This window comes from Trachemys scripta, chromosome 20, assembly GCF_013100865.1.
Source record: "Trachemys scripta elegans isolate TJP31775 chromosome 20, CAS_Tse_1.0, whole genome shotgun sequence".
In the NCBI taxonomy this organism is placed as follows: Eukaryota; Metazoa; Chordata; order Testudines; family Emydidae; genus Trachemys; species Trachemys scripta.
The window spans coordinates 15,383,009-15,397,524 of record NC_048317.1 but is presented as its reverse complement, the minus strand read 5'-3'; the positions used below and the strand labels follow the sequence as shown (position 1 = coordinate 15,397,524).

The 14,516-nt window shown below is 42.9% G+C and overlaps 1 protein-coding gene across 1 annotated transcript in view; it reads left to right on the top strand.

The window, feature by feature from the left end:
- The window catches only part of SNRNP40 (small nuclear ribonucleoprotein U5 subunit 40), a 15,580-nt gene extending 1,064 nt beyond the window's left edge, over nt 1-14,516 (top strand). The window contains exons 3-10 of the mRNA XM_034754284.1: nt 2,683-2,776; nt 3,666-3,831; nt 5,049-5,171; nt 6,331-6,451; nt 8,214-8,296; nt 8,733-8,794; nt 12,109-12,212; nt 13,869-14,516. Of these exons, the coding sequence (XP_034610175.1) occupies nt 2,683-2,776; nt 3,666-3,831; nt 5,049-5,171; nt 6,331-6,451; nt 8,214-8,296; nt 8,733-8,794; nt 12,109-12,212; nt 13,869-13,918 (803 nt within the window). The 3' untranslated portion in view covers nt 13,919-14,516. The remainder of the gene's footprint in view (nt 1-2,682; nt 2,777-3,665; nt 3,832-5,048; nt 5,172-6,330; nt 6,452-8,213; nt 8,297-8,732; nt 8,795-12,108; nt 12,213-13,868) is intronic.

Genomic DNA, 14,516 nt, shown 5'->3' with positions numbered 1-14,516 from the left:
TTCAAATGCCTATGGAGTGAGCTGTTGTGAGCACAAAATGCTGATAGCTTGGCATTGACCTTTTATGTACTTCTAAGAATATTTCAAAGTGTTGGTGACCTAAAATCATCTGGGACCCACTCATGAGAGAGCCTGTCTCTCACCTGGTACCCCACCACATCAGTCAGTATTGGAGGGATTGTTCTTGCTCTCATTTTCTGAAGTGGAACTTGGCAACATTAACAACAGAATTATTATTGAACTCAGTCTCTTTGGCAGTCTCTCAGAGCCCACACTGAGCATCTTTCAGTCAGGAGGACTGGCACATTTATTTGATTTAGAATAGGGGTTCTCAAACTGGGGGTCAGGACCCCTCAGGGGGTCACAAGGTTATTACATGGGGGGTCGTGAGCTGTCGGCCTCCACTCCAAATCCCGCTTTACCTCCAGCATTTATAATGGTGTTAAATATATTAAAAAGTGTTTTAATGTATAAGGTGGGTCACACTCAGCGGCTTGCTATGTGAAAGGGGTCACCAGTACAAAAGTTTGAGAACCCCTGATTTAGAACTTGTCTACACTGGAAAATTACACAAGTTAAATTTAAATCTGTTTTTTAAATTGATATACTTAGACTGGTGCAAAGCCAGTGTAGATGCTCTTATTTTGCTTTAAAAGTGGTTCATTTCAATTTAACTTAATCTTGTTCTTAGTCGAGTTAAACTAAACCAGAAGAAGCCATTCTTATACTGAAGAGTTTTTACTGAGGAATTTGCATCAGTTTAACTATGTCAGTTTAAATCAGCGGTTCTCAAACTCTTGTATTGGGGACCTCTTTCACACAGCAAGCCTCTTAGTGCAACCCTCCTCCCCCTTATAAATTAAAACTTTTTTTTTTATATTTAACACTATTATAAATGCTGGAGGTGAAGTGGGCTTTGGGAGTGGAGGCTGACAGCTAGGGACCCCCAGTTTGAAAATTCCTGGTTTAAATTAACACGTAGGGTTATACCAGTGCAACTTTCCCATGTAAGGCTGTGAGTTTATAGGACAGGGATCAGCAACCTTTGGCCGGAAGGGCGGCCAGCACATCCCCCGGCCCGCGCCGCTTCCTGCAGCCCCCGTTGGCCTGGGACGGCGAACTGCGGCCAGTGGGAGCTGCAATCGGCCGAACCTGCAGATGCGGCAGGTAAACAAACCGGCGCGGCCTGCCAGGGGCTTACCCTGATGGGCCGCGTGCCAATGGTTGCCGATCCTTGTTACAGGATTATGCCTTACGCTAACTCTTGTGAGTAGCAGCATAGTACTGTTATAGTTTGTTTTTTTTTACTGTTGTTTTTAACATGCAATTAAATCCATATTCATACAAACAGGCATATAAAGTGATGGGAAATCCTTCTACATAAGGAAAGATTGATCTGGGGCTCCTTTCACATCCCCATATATTTGTCACCTCTCTAAATTAAGAAGTATACAGAATGAAGGTTTCAGAGTAGAAGCCGTGTTAGTCTGTATCCACAAAAAGAACAGGAGTACTTGTGGCACCTTAGAGACTAACAAATTTATTAGAGCATAAGCTTTCGTGGACTACAGCCCACTTCTTCGGATGCATATAGAATGGAACATATATTGAGGAGATATATATACACACATACAGAGAGCATGAACAGGTGGGAGTTGTCTTACCAACTCTGAGAGGCCAATTAAGTAAGAGGAAAAAAAACTTTTTGAAGTGATAATCAAGCTAGCCCAGTACAGACAGTTTGATAAGAAGTGTGAGAATACTTACAAGGGGAGATAGATTCAATGTTTGTAATGGCTCAGCCATTCCCAGTCCTTATTCAATCCTTTGTTGATTGTGTCTAGTTTGCATATCAATTCTAGCTCAGCAGTCTCTCCTTGGAGTCTGGTTTTGAAGTTTTTCTGTTGTAACAGAATGAAGGGTATAGGAAAGTTAAAACAGAGGCTTCTATTGACACTTATAATACAGGAGCCAATATGACACTCAAAAGTGATGAAAGGAGATACTTTTCTACGCAATGGATAATTAACCTGTGGAACTCACTGCAACAACATGCCATTGAGCCTAGTAGAATTCTAGAAAAGATTTTATATTTATATGGAAGTCATCCACTTTTACGTTAGAATACATATTTATAAGGGAAATAAACCTTCCTGCTTCTGGGCATGAGGCAACCACTCATTGATGGGGAAAATTTTCTCTAATCCACTATGGGCAGACTGTTCCTTAATTGTCCACTATAGAGTTTCTTCCACCTTCCTCTGAAGAATCTGATACTATCCTGGGTCATTATCACAATTTCCATGTTCTTAACTGCCACTGACAGGTGGCCAAAAAAGCAAATTTTACCGTACCATTCATAAACATACGAATGTCCAAAATAGAAAAATATTAAGACTTGGAGAGGCAATGGAGGTATTTACTAAAATGTGCTTCCCTTATCCAGCTTGGTTTAAGAACACACACAAACCAATATTTAAGGTATATTTCAAATTTCAGCCATCTCTCTCACATGGAACTTGCATTGACCATTTAAAGGCACAGAGTAAATACTTGGGTTTGGAGATGGTGCTGAATCCTATAGGTGCTTTATTTTAGAGAGCTCAGGAAGTGTCACTATAGTTACTTGGACAAATTGGTATTAAAACATAGTTTTGGGTTTGTTTGGTTTATTTTTTACAGTGCTGTGGCATGTGTATGGGGATTGTGATAATTTTGCCACCCTGAAGGGACACAGTGGAGCAGTTATGGAGTTGCACTATAACACTGATGGCAGGTAAATATCAGATGAAACTGACTTGACCTAACATTAGCCTGCCTTGCTGCTGTTTCTGAATGAACTCTGCAAAATGTTTTGGGAAATAGTTTGCATGAAAGAAGCTGCTAAATGAAGGTCATGTTGTTTAGGTCTTGGGTAGAGGTAGTAAAAGATCTTGGGTAAAAGATACTTGTAGTTGGCAAGGGGGATACTTGCTGTGGAGAATGTAAGCTGCTCTCCAGCTCCTCTTCAGAGCCACCAGCCAAGAGGAGAAGCAATGGTTGCACCTCCCCGAAATATCTCAACATATTACGTCGGTTCTAGAGAGCAGGAGCAAAGAGTAAAGTCAACGTGACAAGTTCCAAGGCCCATGGATGGGGAGCAGAAGATCTAAAGCCTAGGCATTCTGTCCCATCCCTAGCAAGCAAATCTGTGAGAAAGTGGATGGGGGACTTTCAATGTGAAAGAGAGAATGGAGGAGAGATTCGGGATGAGGAAAGAAAGATGGGGAAGGAGAAGTTGACTGGTAGGGACAGCTTCCCAAATTATCCAACACTATCTGAGGTTTTTACAAAAGATGTCCCTCCCCCTTCACCATTATCCCAAGCAATGTCAAGGAGATGAAAACTGGCAGGAAGCCAGCAGACACCCCTCCAGTAATTGGATTGCAAGATATATTCAAAATGGGCTTTTCACCATCATGCTACCCCTTGGTCCTGCTACAAAATCTCGAGCCATCTTTTGATATCAGCCTCTGAGTATTGGGCTTAGTCTTCTAGCTAACGTCTGCTTAATTTTCTAACCCCTAGACTTGGCTGTGTTTGTAGACCCCCAAAAGGGGTTGGGGCAGATATTTTATCACCCTTCAAGATTCCATAGCTGTGTTGTCTTTTTTCCCCCCAACCAGCATGCTCTTCTCAGCATCCACAGATAAAACAGTAGCTGTGTGGGATAGTGAGACTGGAGAAAGAGTGAAAAGGCTGAAGGGGCACACATCATTTGTTAACTCCTGTTATCCAGCGAGGCGGGGACCCCAGCTCGTTTGTACAGGCAGCGATGATGGAACAGTAAAGGTCAGTACTTCTGTATGGGCTGACTTTTGCAGTGATAGAGAATCTATGAACGCTAGATGACCCATCTGAATAAAGGACATTCAGCTTTGGTGACCTTTGCAAAAATAACTAATTAAATAAACCACTTGAGTAAAATTTTGTTCATCTGAGACCACTTCATCCAGAATTGCCTCTGAACCAAATCCCAGCCTGAGTCACTTACCCATTAACTTCCTCAGTTATCCTCATATATACTGGCCCTGAAATGTTTTGGATAAACAGGACTAGATTGTTAAAACTAAAATCAAAATTCTAGAAAAGAACATGAGACTAAACCTGGAAAATGGCTGGCTCCTTTTGTGAATCAAGACAGGGGTTTTTAAATTAGATTTTTCCTGGATCAGAGCTGCTGAGTGTGTTCAGTTCTGTCCTTAATTATGCTCTTATAAATTCACCAGCTAACAACTAAACAGTTAAAAGATAAATACTGTTCTCCTTCCCCCTGCCCCAAACCCCATCACCGCCATTTGGGCAGGCATTACTAAGGCACCACAGAAGTGTCCATATTAAAGCAGTCTAACCTACATTATTAGATCCTCTTTGGGGAATGGAGTTACATTTATACAGCATCATAGAAATATAGGGCTGGATGGGCCGTCAATTGGTCATCTAGTTCATCCCTCCAGCCCCACACTGAGGCAGAGTGAAGTGGACCATCCCTGACAGGTATTTGTCTCAGCTGTTCTTAAAAACCTCCAGTCATGGAGATTCCAGAACCTCCCTAGGTAACGTGTTCCAGTTTTTCCTAATAACTAACCTAAATCTCCCTTGCTGCAATCTGAACTGATTGCTTCTTGTCCTGCTCTTGGTGGACATGGAGAACAATTTGATCACCATCCTCTTTGTGACAACCTGTTACATATTTGAAGACTATTGTCATGTCCCCCCTCAGCTTTCATGTGCTTTATGTGGTGCTTTGTAGTGAACTTAGTTTTAAGGTTTGGAAAAAATGCAGTCTGATTTTTCCCTGTCTCTCCCCGCCACTTGAAAACATACATATTTGTGTCAGGACAACAGGTTTCATCTGTCCTGTAGAGATCCTCCACGTGTTCTTCCCCCAAATTCAGCCCTTGAGCACTTTGACAATGTGGGGGGTACCGATCTGACTCCTTAGCTGTACTGTGAAATGTGTGGTGTGCGTATAACTTTAAAAACGTTTGCTTTCTGTGTCCCTTCAGCTGTGGGATATTCGTAAAAAAGCTGCTGTCCAGACATTTCAGAACACTTACCAGGTATTAGCAGTGACCTTCAATGACACCAGTGATCAGATTCTATCCGGAGGCATAGACAACGATATCAAGGTATGTTGACTGTTTACTTGCACTTTCCTATTGTAACTATCCCAAACAGACTCCCCAAACCTTTTATGTTAGCCCAGATGATGATGTGGGTAATGGGCATGATATGGTAGTGGGCTAGCCTTGATTATATTCATCTTGTATTAAGTGTCAGACTTCCACGTTTTTCCTAAAGAGCCAGACTGATTTGGCGGTGTTGAGCGGCTTCTGTGATAAACTTAGCCTCTGCAAACCCAGCTCCAGTTTCCTACTAGGAGGTGATTCTGTTAGGTAAGATAGGGACAGGCTGGTACTAAGATGTCTGCTAAGCTCACATTTAGTTTAAATGAAACCGTGATCAGCTATTTTTGAGTTATGTGGTCTGCAGAACAGTTCTTACATGACTATATAGCACAGCTGGTGGTGGTGTCTCCATCTTATCTAGGGCCTGGGCAAGTCAGTGCTAGGCATGGGGAGTGCTGACCTGGTGAAGGGGCTGTCACGGAGATGAAGCACTAGAGCAACGTCATTTCTGGCTGACCATTTGAAGCTTAAGGGTTCCACGATCTCTTTTTTTCAAGGAGAACAGAGCACAGCCTCTGGGTCCTGGCCGCCATGCCCCCTCTCTGTCAGACAGTTTGTAGCTCCAAAGTGTTGGTAGGGTTATCACTGACCATGTGATGATTGTCTATGTCACTTTGCTGCCAGCATCTAGCTCCTTACTGCCTAAAGCAGGGGTACCTTGGGCAGGAAGTATATGAAGCCATACATCCCATGCCTGGGACAGATGTGCAGACTTAATTCTTCTAATTCACCAGTTCCAATCCAGCCCATCAGTGAGTGAGAGTTGTTCCCAGCTCATGACTCTTTTGTTCAGTGGCCTGTGTGAAAATAGTTGAGGACTGAGGTCCCAGTCAGTTCTCTTGGGGTAGGCGTGTGCATCACAATTTGCACTAATTAGACTCTGGTGAGAGGACCAACAAGGAGGCCTTTGCAGCTGTCTCTCTAGGTCAGGCTTGAGACAAATGGTGAGCAGAACTTTGCGCTGTTGCTGCCTGTGATGTACCAGTTCTGTGGGTTCAGCCTCCAGAGCGGTCAGGCCAGCTTCTTCCACTCTTACCAATTGCATTGCAGCTTCCTTACATGGAGAACCAAATGACAATACCGTGCGCTTTTCTTAAAGGTATGGGACCTTCGCCAGAACAAACTAACGTACACAATGAGAGGGCATGCCGACTCGGTGACCGGCCTCAGTTTGAGTTCAGAAGGCTCTTACTTGCTTTCCAACGCAATGGACAACACAGGTAATTGCCACAGCTTGCCATTGTAGGAATCTGAGCGCAGCCATGTGGGTAGCGCTCACACCACTGAGAGCTACAGCTGGTTAAGGAGTGGGATTGCATATTATTGTGAGAGGAATAACTCAGTGTAATTGGGTGCCAAAGGATCAAAGGAAGATCTAGGCTGAACTTGTTTGATAGACTGACGATAGTGTGTGTGTAAGGGATAATTCCAGTTATAGTGACTTTCTGCTTTCAATGATGCTTTTTCATGAAAAGGGTGACTGCAGAGGGAGGGCTCGTCATCTTTTCAAAGTGAAGCGAGGGAGACCCCAACACAAATGACGTAGGAGTGGAAAGCACTGTGGATATTCAGGGAGGAACAACCCCACCTTGTCAAGACCTAAGTTAGCTGACCCAAATCTATCCTGCTGTCTCTGATTCCGTAATATTCAGCATTGCAAGAGCCAGATAGTTCGGCTGACACCCCAAGCACAATGAATTGGAATGAGTGTTTCAGGGTTTACTGATCTAAAATAGCCTCCGGTTTAGAGAACCTGGTAATGTCTTGGCACAAGGTACTGAAGGAAGGATGGAATTTCAGCCCTTTGTTCTGAATTTCCTGTTTCTTATGGGTTTAGCCAAGGAGCTAAGATGGTTTGAACATACTTGTAATAGCTTAAATATACTACCAGAAATACTTTTAATCCTTTTTTGTTTTAAATAACTTAACACTCATTTGTGGAGATGACCGCTCACATCGTCGCTTTGTATGGTACAATAACTAATGATCTTTAGCTAGTTGCTGACAGATGTCCAAAGCAGACTGCGAAGAGTTACAAAGGGATCTCACAAAACTGTGTGGCTGGGCAACAAAATGGCAGATGAAATTCAATGTTGATAAATGCAAAGTAATGCACATTGGAAAACATAACCCCAACTGTACACACAAAATGATGGAGTCTAAATTAGCTGTTACCACTCAAGCAAGAGACCTTGGAGTCATTGTGTCTCTGAAAACATCCACTTAATGTGCAGCGGCAGTTAAAAAAGCAAACAGAATGTTGGGAATCCTTAGGAAAGGGATAGATAATAAGATAGTAAATATATTGCCTCTATATAAATCTGTGGTACACCCACATCTTGAATATTGCTTGTGGATTTGGTCGTCCCATCTCAAGAAAAATATATTGAAATTGGAAAAGATACAGAAAAAGGAAACAAAGATTATTAGGGATATGGAACACCTTCCATCTGAGGAGAAATTAAAAAGACTGGGACAGTTCAACTTGGAAAAGAGATGACTAAGAGGGGATATGATAGAGGTCTAGAAAATCATGACTGGTGTGGAGAAAGTAAATAAGGAAGTGTTATTTACTCATAACGCAAGAACTAGGGGACACCAAATGAAATTAATAGGCAGCAGTTTTAAAACAAACAAGTATTTCTTCACACAACACACAGTCCACCTGTGGAACTCTTTACCAGAGGATGTTGTGAAGTCCAAGACTATAACATGGTTCAAAAAAGACCTAGATAAGTTGATGGAGGATAGGTCCATCCATGATGGGCAGGGATGCAAAACCATGTTTTGAAGTGTCCCTAGCCTCTGTTGCTAGAAGCTGGGAATGGGCGACAGGATGGATCACTTGATGATTGCCTGTTCTGTTCATTCCCTCTGAAGGACCTGGCATTGTCCACTGTGGGAAAACCGGATACTGGGCTAGATGGACCTTTGGTCTGACCCAGTCTAGCCATTCTTATGTTCTTGTGTGCTCCATTACAGTTCGAATCTGGGATGTGCGACCGTTTGCCCCTAAAGAGAGATGTGTGAAGATATTCCAGGGGAATGTGCATAATTTTGAGAAGGTGAGTGTGCTCCTAACCGAAACAGTGCTTGTTAATGAAACACTGCAGCTGTCTAAAAAACAATTTACAGACAAATTAATAAACTCCAAAATATAAACTAGAAAAGATTTAATGAGGACTAGGGGTAAAATTAATGTGTAAAGGGGGATTCCAATTAAAGCTGCAGTAACTGGCTTTCTTTGCTCAATTCAGCTATAATTAGCTGTAAATTAAATATTTTCTACATTTAGTCTCTACTTTGTGTAAAATAACAAGGCTCTGGATGTTTCCAGCCATAAAATACAATCTCTTAACTCCAGGCTTCTCTTCCAAAAGGAGATCATTAAAGTGTGCTTTGTGATATTTAAAATCCCATGGTGACGTTATTTCAAACAAAGGGGGGAACCAAAAACTTCTCATATAAATGCGCACCGTTCCATTTCTGTTTGATTTGCAGAACCTTCTGAGATGCTCCTGGTCACCAGATGGGAGTAAAATAGCCGGCGGATCAGCAGACAGGTAAAACTGAATCATTGTGCTTCTCTCTGGCACCTTCCATCCCAAAGCACTTGACAATCACTAGCTGGGCCTACCCCGTGAGGTAAATTCGGTTAGACTCGTTTTCCAGATGGCACATACCAGCGATGAGCCCAAGGGCAGAGCTGAGAATGAAGCTGCAGTCCTAGCACAATATACTGCACTGTAATGTAACAATGGGAACGTACTTGGTAAAATAGTATCCATCCTGTATTTGTTACATGACGTGCAGTTATACTTGGAGGATAACAAAACCTTCAGCACTAACCGAATGGGGTTTGCAAAGGACTTACAATGCCAGACAAACATGGTCCTTTCGTGATCAAATTACAGAACAGCTGAGAGACTGAGTAACCTTTGTGTGATGCTTCCTCCAAGTGCTGCTCCATGAAATGCTAATGCTGTTATTGCTTAGACAGTAAAACAGCTGCTATTTATTAACACAGCTAGAGCTACGGCTGGTCCTTGATTGGACAGCGCAGCAGGGTGACTCGGTTAAAACTACAGGCTGTTAGATTAGTTCCATGGGTGCAGGGTGAAGTCCCACAAACTGAAATTAACTTTGTGTGTAATGTATAATCAAGTGCATGTGGTCCTATCTGTCCTGCCACGAGGTGGACACTGTATTCTGGACTTGTCAGAATACTGTTCCACTAATATTTCTGTCTGCACATCTGCAAAATGTTTGGTTTCCTACCAGGACTTAAAAAAAAAAAAAAAAAAAAGGTGAAAATAATGATTCTGCCTTTATGAGGTGTAAAAGTTGGCTGCCAAGTAATGAGGCTTCCTGCTACATTACATGGACCCTCAAGATGACTAAATTTAGCTGGAGAGCCTTATGCCTGTAAAATAACTATTTGCTGAGCCTTCAAGAGTTGGTTGTGGCTAAAAGAAGCAATTAAAAGTGCCTTGCCTCTTCCACAGCATTAATGAAAATAGATAACAGGGAGAATATTGGAGCAAAGATTTGTCACAGCTCTCACCTACTCAGTTGAAATAGCTATACTCTAGTTTAAATGGATGCTGCATTAAATAAGGGTTCAGAACTTACCCAGGCTTGTGGAGAGCATATTTTTTCTCTTTAAAGAGCTTTAATGAAGCAGGTAAAGTGTGGTTCCAGTCTGGAAAGTGACTATGGCTTGCTCAGCAGATCTGCTCTATGTGCATATCCAGAGTAGGACTTACCTGCTTAATTGACCAAAAATAAGTTAACCCTGTGGAGCAACCCACATCTGGGAGAGGGAGCTGGATTCTGTCAGCTAAGAGTTGTTTAAATTTCTAATTACAAGGCCCAATTCTGCCCCCTGTCACTCCTGTGAAACCATATAGACGGCAGTGAGATCGAACAGCTGTAAGTAAGGATTTGTTGACTCTCGATTACTGGTAATACATAAGCCAGAAATGGTGGGCTGGTGGCGGCTTGGCCCTCAGATCTCAGGCTGAGTTTGCAGGGCGGGCAGAAGAGACTTTTAAACAGAGCACCTCTGATTTGGAGAGAGATAAATATGGGGTCCCTGGGGCCTTTTGCAGAGAGACCTGTTTGAGTAGTACAACACTGTAGGTTGCCTTTATGCAGTTTTGCTTGTCTGGTTGTCCTTTGTGCCCTCATTCTTTGCAATGTCCCTTTTGATAGATGTAATGATGCAGAGCAGTGAGCCAGCCTTCTCATTCAGCCTAGCCAATTACTGCCACATCAGAACTTTTCCCCCAGCTAGCAGAATTAGTTTGAGAGGCTGGTGATGTCCACGAAGAGCTCTTCTGACTGTTAGCATTTCCGTGCCAAAGCAGAAGAGAGCAGTCTAAATTTAGTCCATAACTGGCAGCTTTCCTGAGCCCACTTCAGTGAATTCTCTAAGATGTGAACACTGTAATGATGGCGTTTCACATGATAAAGCAGTTCTGGTGTATCTGAAAGAAAGTTATTCAGGTGGGACACATTGTGGTTTTGCCTGGTTTATAATACTTTGCTTAGAGCCCTTTCTCATTCTGATTGACAATAACCCGTAAAAATCTCACTCTAGCTAGGGTCACATCTTCCAGTGAAACTTGGGCATTCGCTGAACAGCTACTCGCTCAGCCAGACTGGCAGCAAATGACACATAAATGAACCATATTTACAATAATACATTTCAGGCATTGGCCAGTTTGCATTTTTGGCTGTAGCATGATTTGCAGTGGGCTTTTTTTCCTCAAAAGAAGTTCTCTTTGTAAACATAATCTGCTTAAAAGCTGAACTACTCATACTGCCAGCAGTTAATTTCTGACCCATCACATGGAAATATTCTAGTGTCTCCTTCACAGTGTCCTTCAGCCAAGGTGGCACAGCCGGACAGGACCCAGAAATGATGCAAACCGGGATGGGGGATGGAGACTAGGAAGAGATTAACAAAAGGGCTTCACAAAATCTGATCAACCCCCTCAGAAACTGCCACTGGGAAGTGAATCCTGACTTTGTAACCGTTTAGGAGATAGAAATCCGTCTATAAACGTTATTAACTGGGAGGAATTAAACTGTATCAAGAGTTGGTTTTAGTGGGAAATAATCAGCCATTCCTTGGTGGAACAACCTGTCTTTCTATAGCAGCGCTCATCCCAAAGTGCACTGACACGCTCGCTGATAGTGACTGCTGCGGGGTGCTGCTGGGCGGCAGCTGTCTAGCAGCAAACAGCTGTGCTACACAATAGTTTGTCACAAACCGTGGAAAATGCTGCGATCCAGCTGAAATTTCAGGATGAATTTGTAGGCAGGCGGAATGGTAACCGGGGACTTCCCCAGGACACTGGGGTGAGCATCTCTGCTCTTCCGAAGAGTTACGTAACCGCCAAAAGTCAGGAGCTCAGACCTGGTCTCATCCAGACCCTGCACATCGGGTTCTCAGTGCCCTGTACTAGCATGCTGGGGCATTGGCGCTCAGATAAAATCCCCACTGACACTCCTCCCGTCCCATATGCCACTTCATCTGAAATTATTATGGATGGGTGCACAGGGGCTCTGTGGCATGTAATTCCAGCCATTTGCCTCCTGTCTGAAATGCCCTAGAAGGGCTCTCACCCCTGCCCAGGCTGCTGCTCGCTGTCTAACCCTTTCTTTTGTCTGTGCCTGGTAATGGCAGATTTTCATCTCCGAAGTAGTCTCTTGGCATGTTAAAGTTGGAAGACAATTGTAACTATTAAAGTGTAGCTGCGGAAATGTAAGTTACCAAGAAACCTAGACAAATTGGGGGCTGGAAGTTTCTTTCCTTTCTGAAGTCCTGCCATCAGGCAGTTTTCGCCCTCATAACGACTGTGTCTTGCAGGTTTGTTTATGTGTGGGATACAACCTCCAGGAGAATTCTCTACAAGCTGCCAGGCCATGCTGGCTCAGTAAACGAGGTGGCTTTCCATCCAGAGGAACCAATTAGTAAGTCTTATTGATTTGTCATGAAGCTCTAGTCTTCTGGGGAAATGAGCCCGAGTGCTGCTGAAATATTTCTAAGCCTGTACGCTAAGTGTAGGACTCCCTCAGAGCCCAAGAGAGGGGCACCGTGCTGTAGGGTTTCTGCAAGCAGCAATGCTGTCACCAGCAAGCAGCATAATAAAACCTTCTGTACGTTTCTTCACCTCACCTGGGCTGAGCTCCCCTCACAGCATTCTCAAACATAAAGGGGAAGCTCTGGAAATTAACACACATGCAAATTCAAGTGCATGTGAGGTGACCTTTTACCTGTTCCAGGAGGTATTGATAGTCTCCGTGGTACCCAGATTCGGTGGGGGGAGGGGAGATCTAACTCCATCTGCTAGATGGTTTTGAAAACCGTCATAATCACACTATGCCCTCCCTGTGCTTGTGCCAGCACTGGGTTAGCTGAGCCAATTCCTAACACCTGTTTCTTAGTACAGTCGTCTTTGTAGTACAGACAGGTCTTCAGGGTTGCATTGTTTCCATGGAAACAAAGACTCCTAGTTATCATGGGCTGGGTCGCCCATTGCATTGCCCAGGAAATCAACACGTGTCACCCCTGTAAATGCATTTTTCCCAGGAATGAAAATCTCCACCGAAGGTTGGGTGTGGGAATTCAGTGCCATGAATTATGGGTTTGTTCCTCGGTTATTCATTGTTCTGTCTCCAGGTCAGAGAAGGTGCTAAAAGCACAGAGCAATCTTTCTCTCCACAGAGGGGGTTTGTTGTTTGTGATTGCATCCAGCTAAGTACCGCTTTGTGACTCAATCATTCATCTGGAAAAATAAACAAGCGATCTGTCCCCTCCGTGGGCAAGGGTTTATGAGAGTGACTCCTGTTAACATCAAAGGGAGTTAATCTTGTAAACCACTCCCTTCCTCCAAGACCCTCACACCTCTGCATGCGGAGGCACACAGACTTCCAAAGAGTGCTGAGATTATGGGCCTGAACCAGTAATCCTTACACAAGAAAATCTCCAATTGACTTGCATGGGAGCCTGCTCTGGGCAACGGGGACAGCAGGTCTAGAGAGATGGTCACTGCATTTGAGATCTGTCATGAAGCCACTGAACAACTATGTCTGAATTAAAGATGGTTCAGTGCTTTATTATGTTGGGATGACAGCTGAATTGTTTGTTTCATAACTATTGCGGAAAACAAGAATAATGGCCCATAGAGACTTTTGATAAAGAGATTACTCCCTCTAGTGGCTAGCGACCAGAATTAGCGTACTTACATGTCTGAGATCTGAACATTTTTTTTGCAAAGAAAATAACATCTTTGACATTTGATCGGTATTTTTTTAAGGAGAACAGCAATAACTGTGTAAACATAGTGTCTAACTTAATATGAGATATGCCTGCAATTGTAACTTGGGATAGAAAAATGTCAGTCGGTATCAGGAACATGCAAAATGTGATTAGCTATCAGTAAACTAATAATTCTGAAAAGCAGGCTGGGGAGAAAACCATTTTAGTTCAAAAGTTACTTTATAGGCACAAGATTGAGAACAAGTGAGATGGGTACTTAAATCCAAATGGGTGTTAACTCGTCTGCTGCTAAACTCTCCAATGGCTCTTAACGTTTTGATTTGGTCTCTCCCCCTCTCTCCTGACAGTACTCTCTGCATCTAGTGACAAGAGACTGTATATGGGAGAGATCCAGTGAAGATGAGAAGACTGCTTTAATATTTGACCTTGACACCTTTGGTTTACAGAAGTAGAATTGAATTGCTTCTAACCAATGCCAGCCCCTTCAGACACATGTGGTAATGGAAATGGAAAATGTCAAGCCAGCTTCATTTGCAGAGCAAAATTTATGTCTTAACCAACAAGGCTTCAGAGAAGCTTTATCTGGATGCTCCTCCCACAAAGAGAAGAGGGGAATTTTTGGTAGGAAATGCGTTAGTCTAAAATCGTTGGAATTTTTAAGATGCTTCATGTGTTCCCACTTTCAGCTGCCGAAGAGGTTATTGGCCATTACCAGAATCACTTACAGTTTATTGTCAAATGTGTTAAAATGCAGTAAGTGATTTGTATATTTCCTGTCCAGTTTCTCTTGGTTGTTTTTATACAGAAAAACTAAATAGACAAACTTTTTATAAGAATTGTGCCTGGAATTTATTGCTCTGTTTTATTCTTCTATTGTACAGTATTAAATGGGGAATTTTGCTTTAATGGAATCCAGGGAAAGAATCCACTTCATCTTCAGAGGAGCTGCTTTATTTTTTTATTCAGAGCAATAAAAATGATCACGCTGGAAAGAA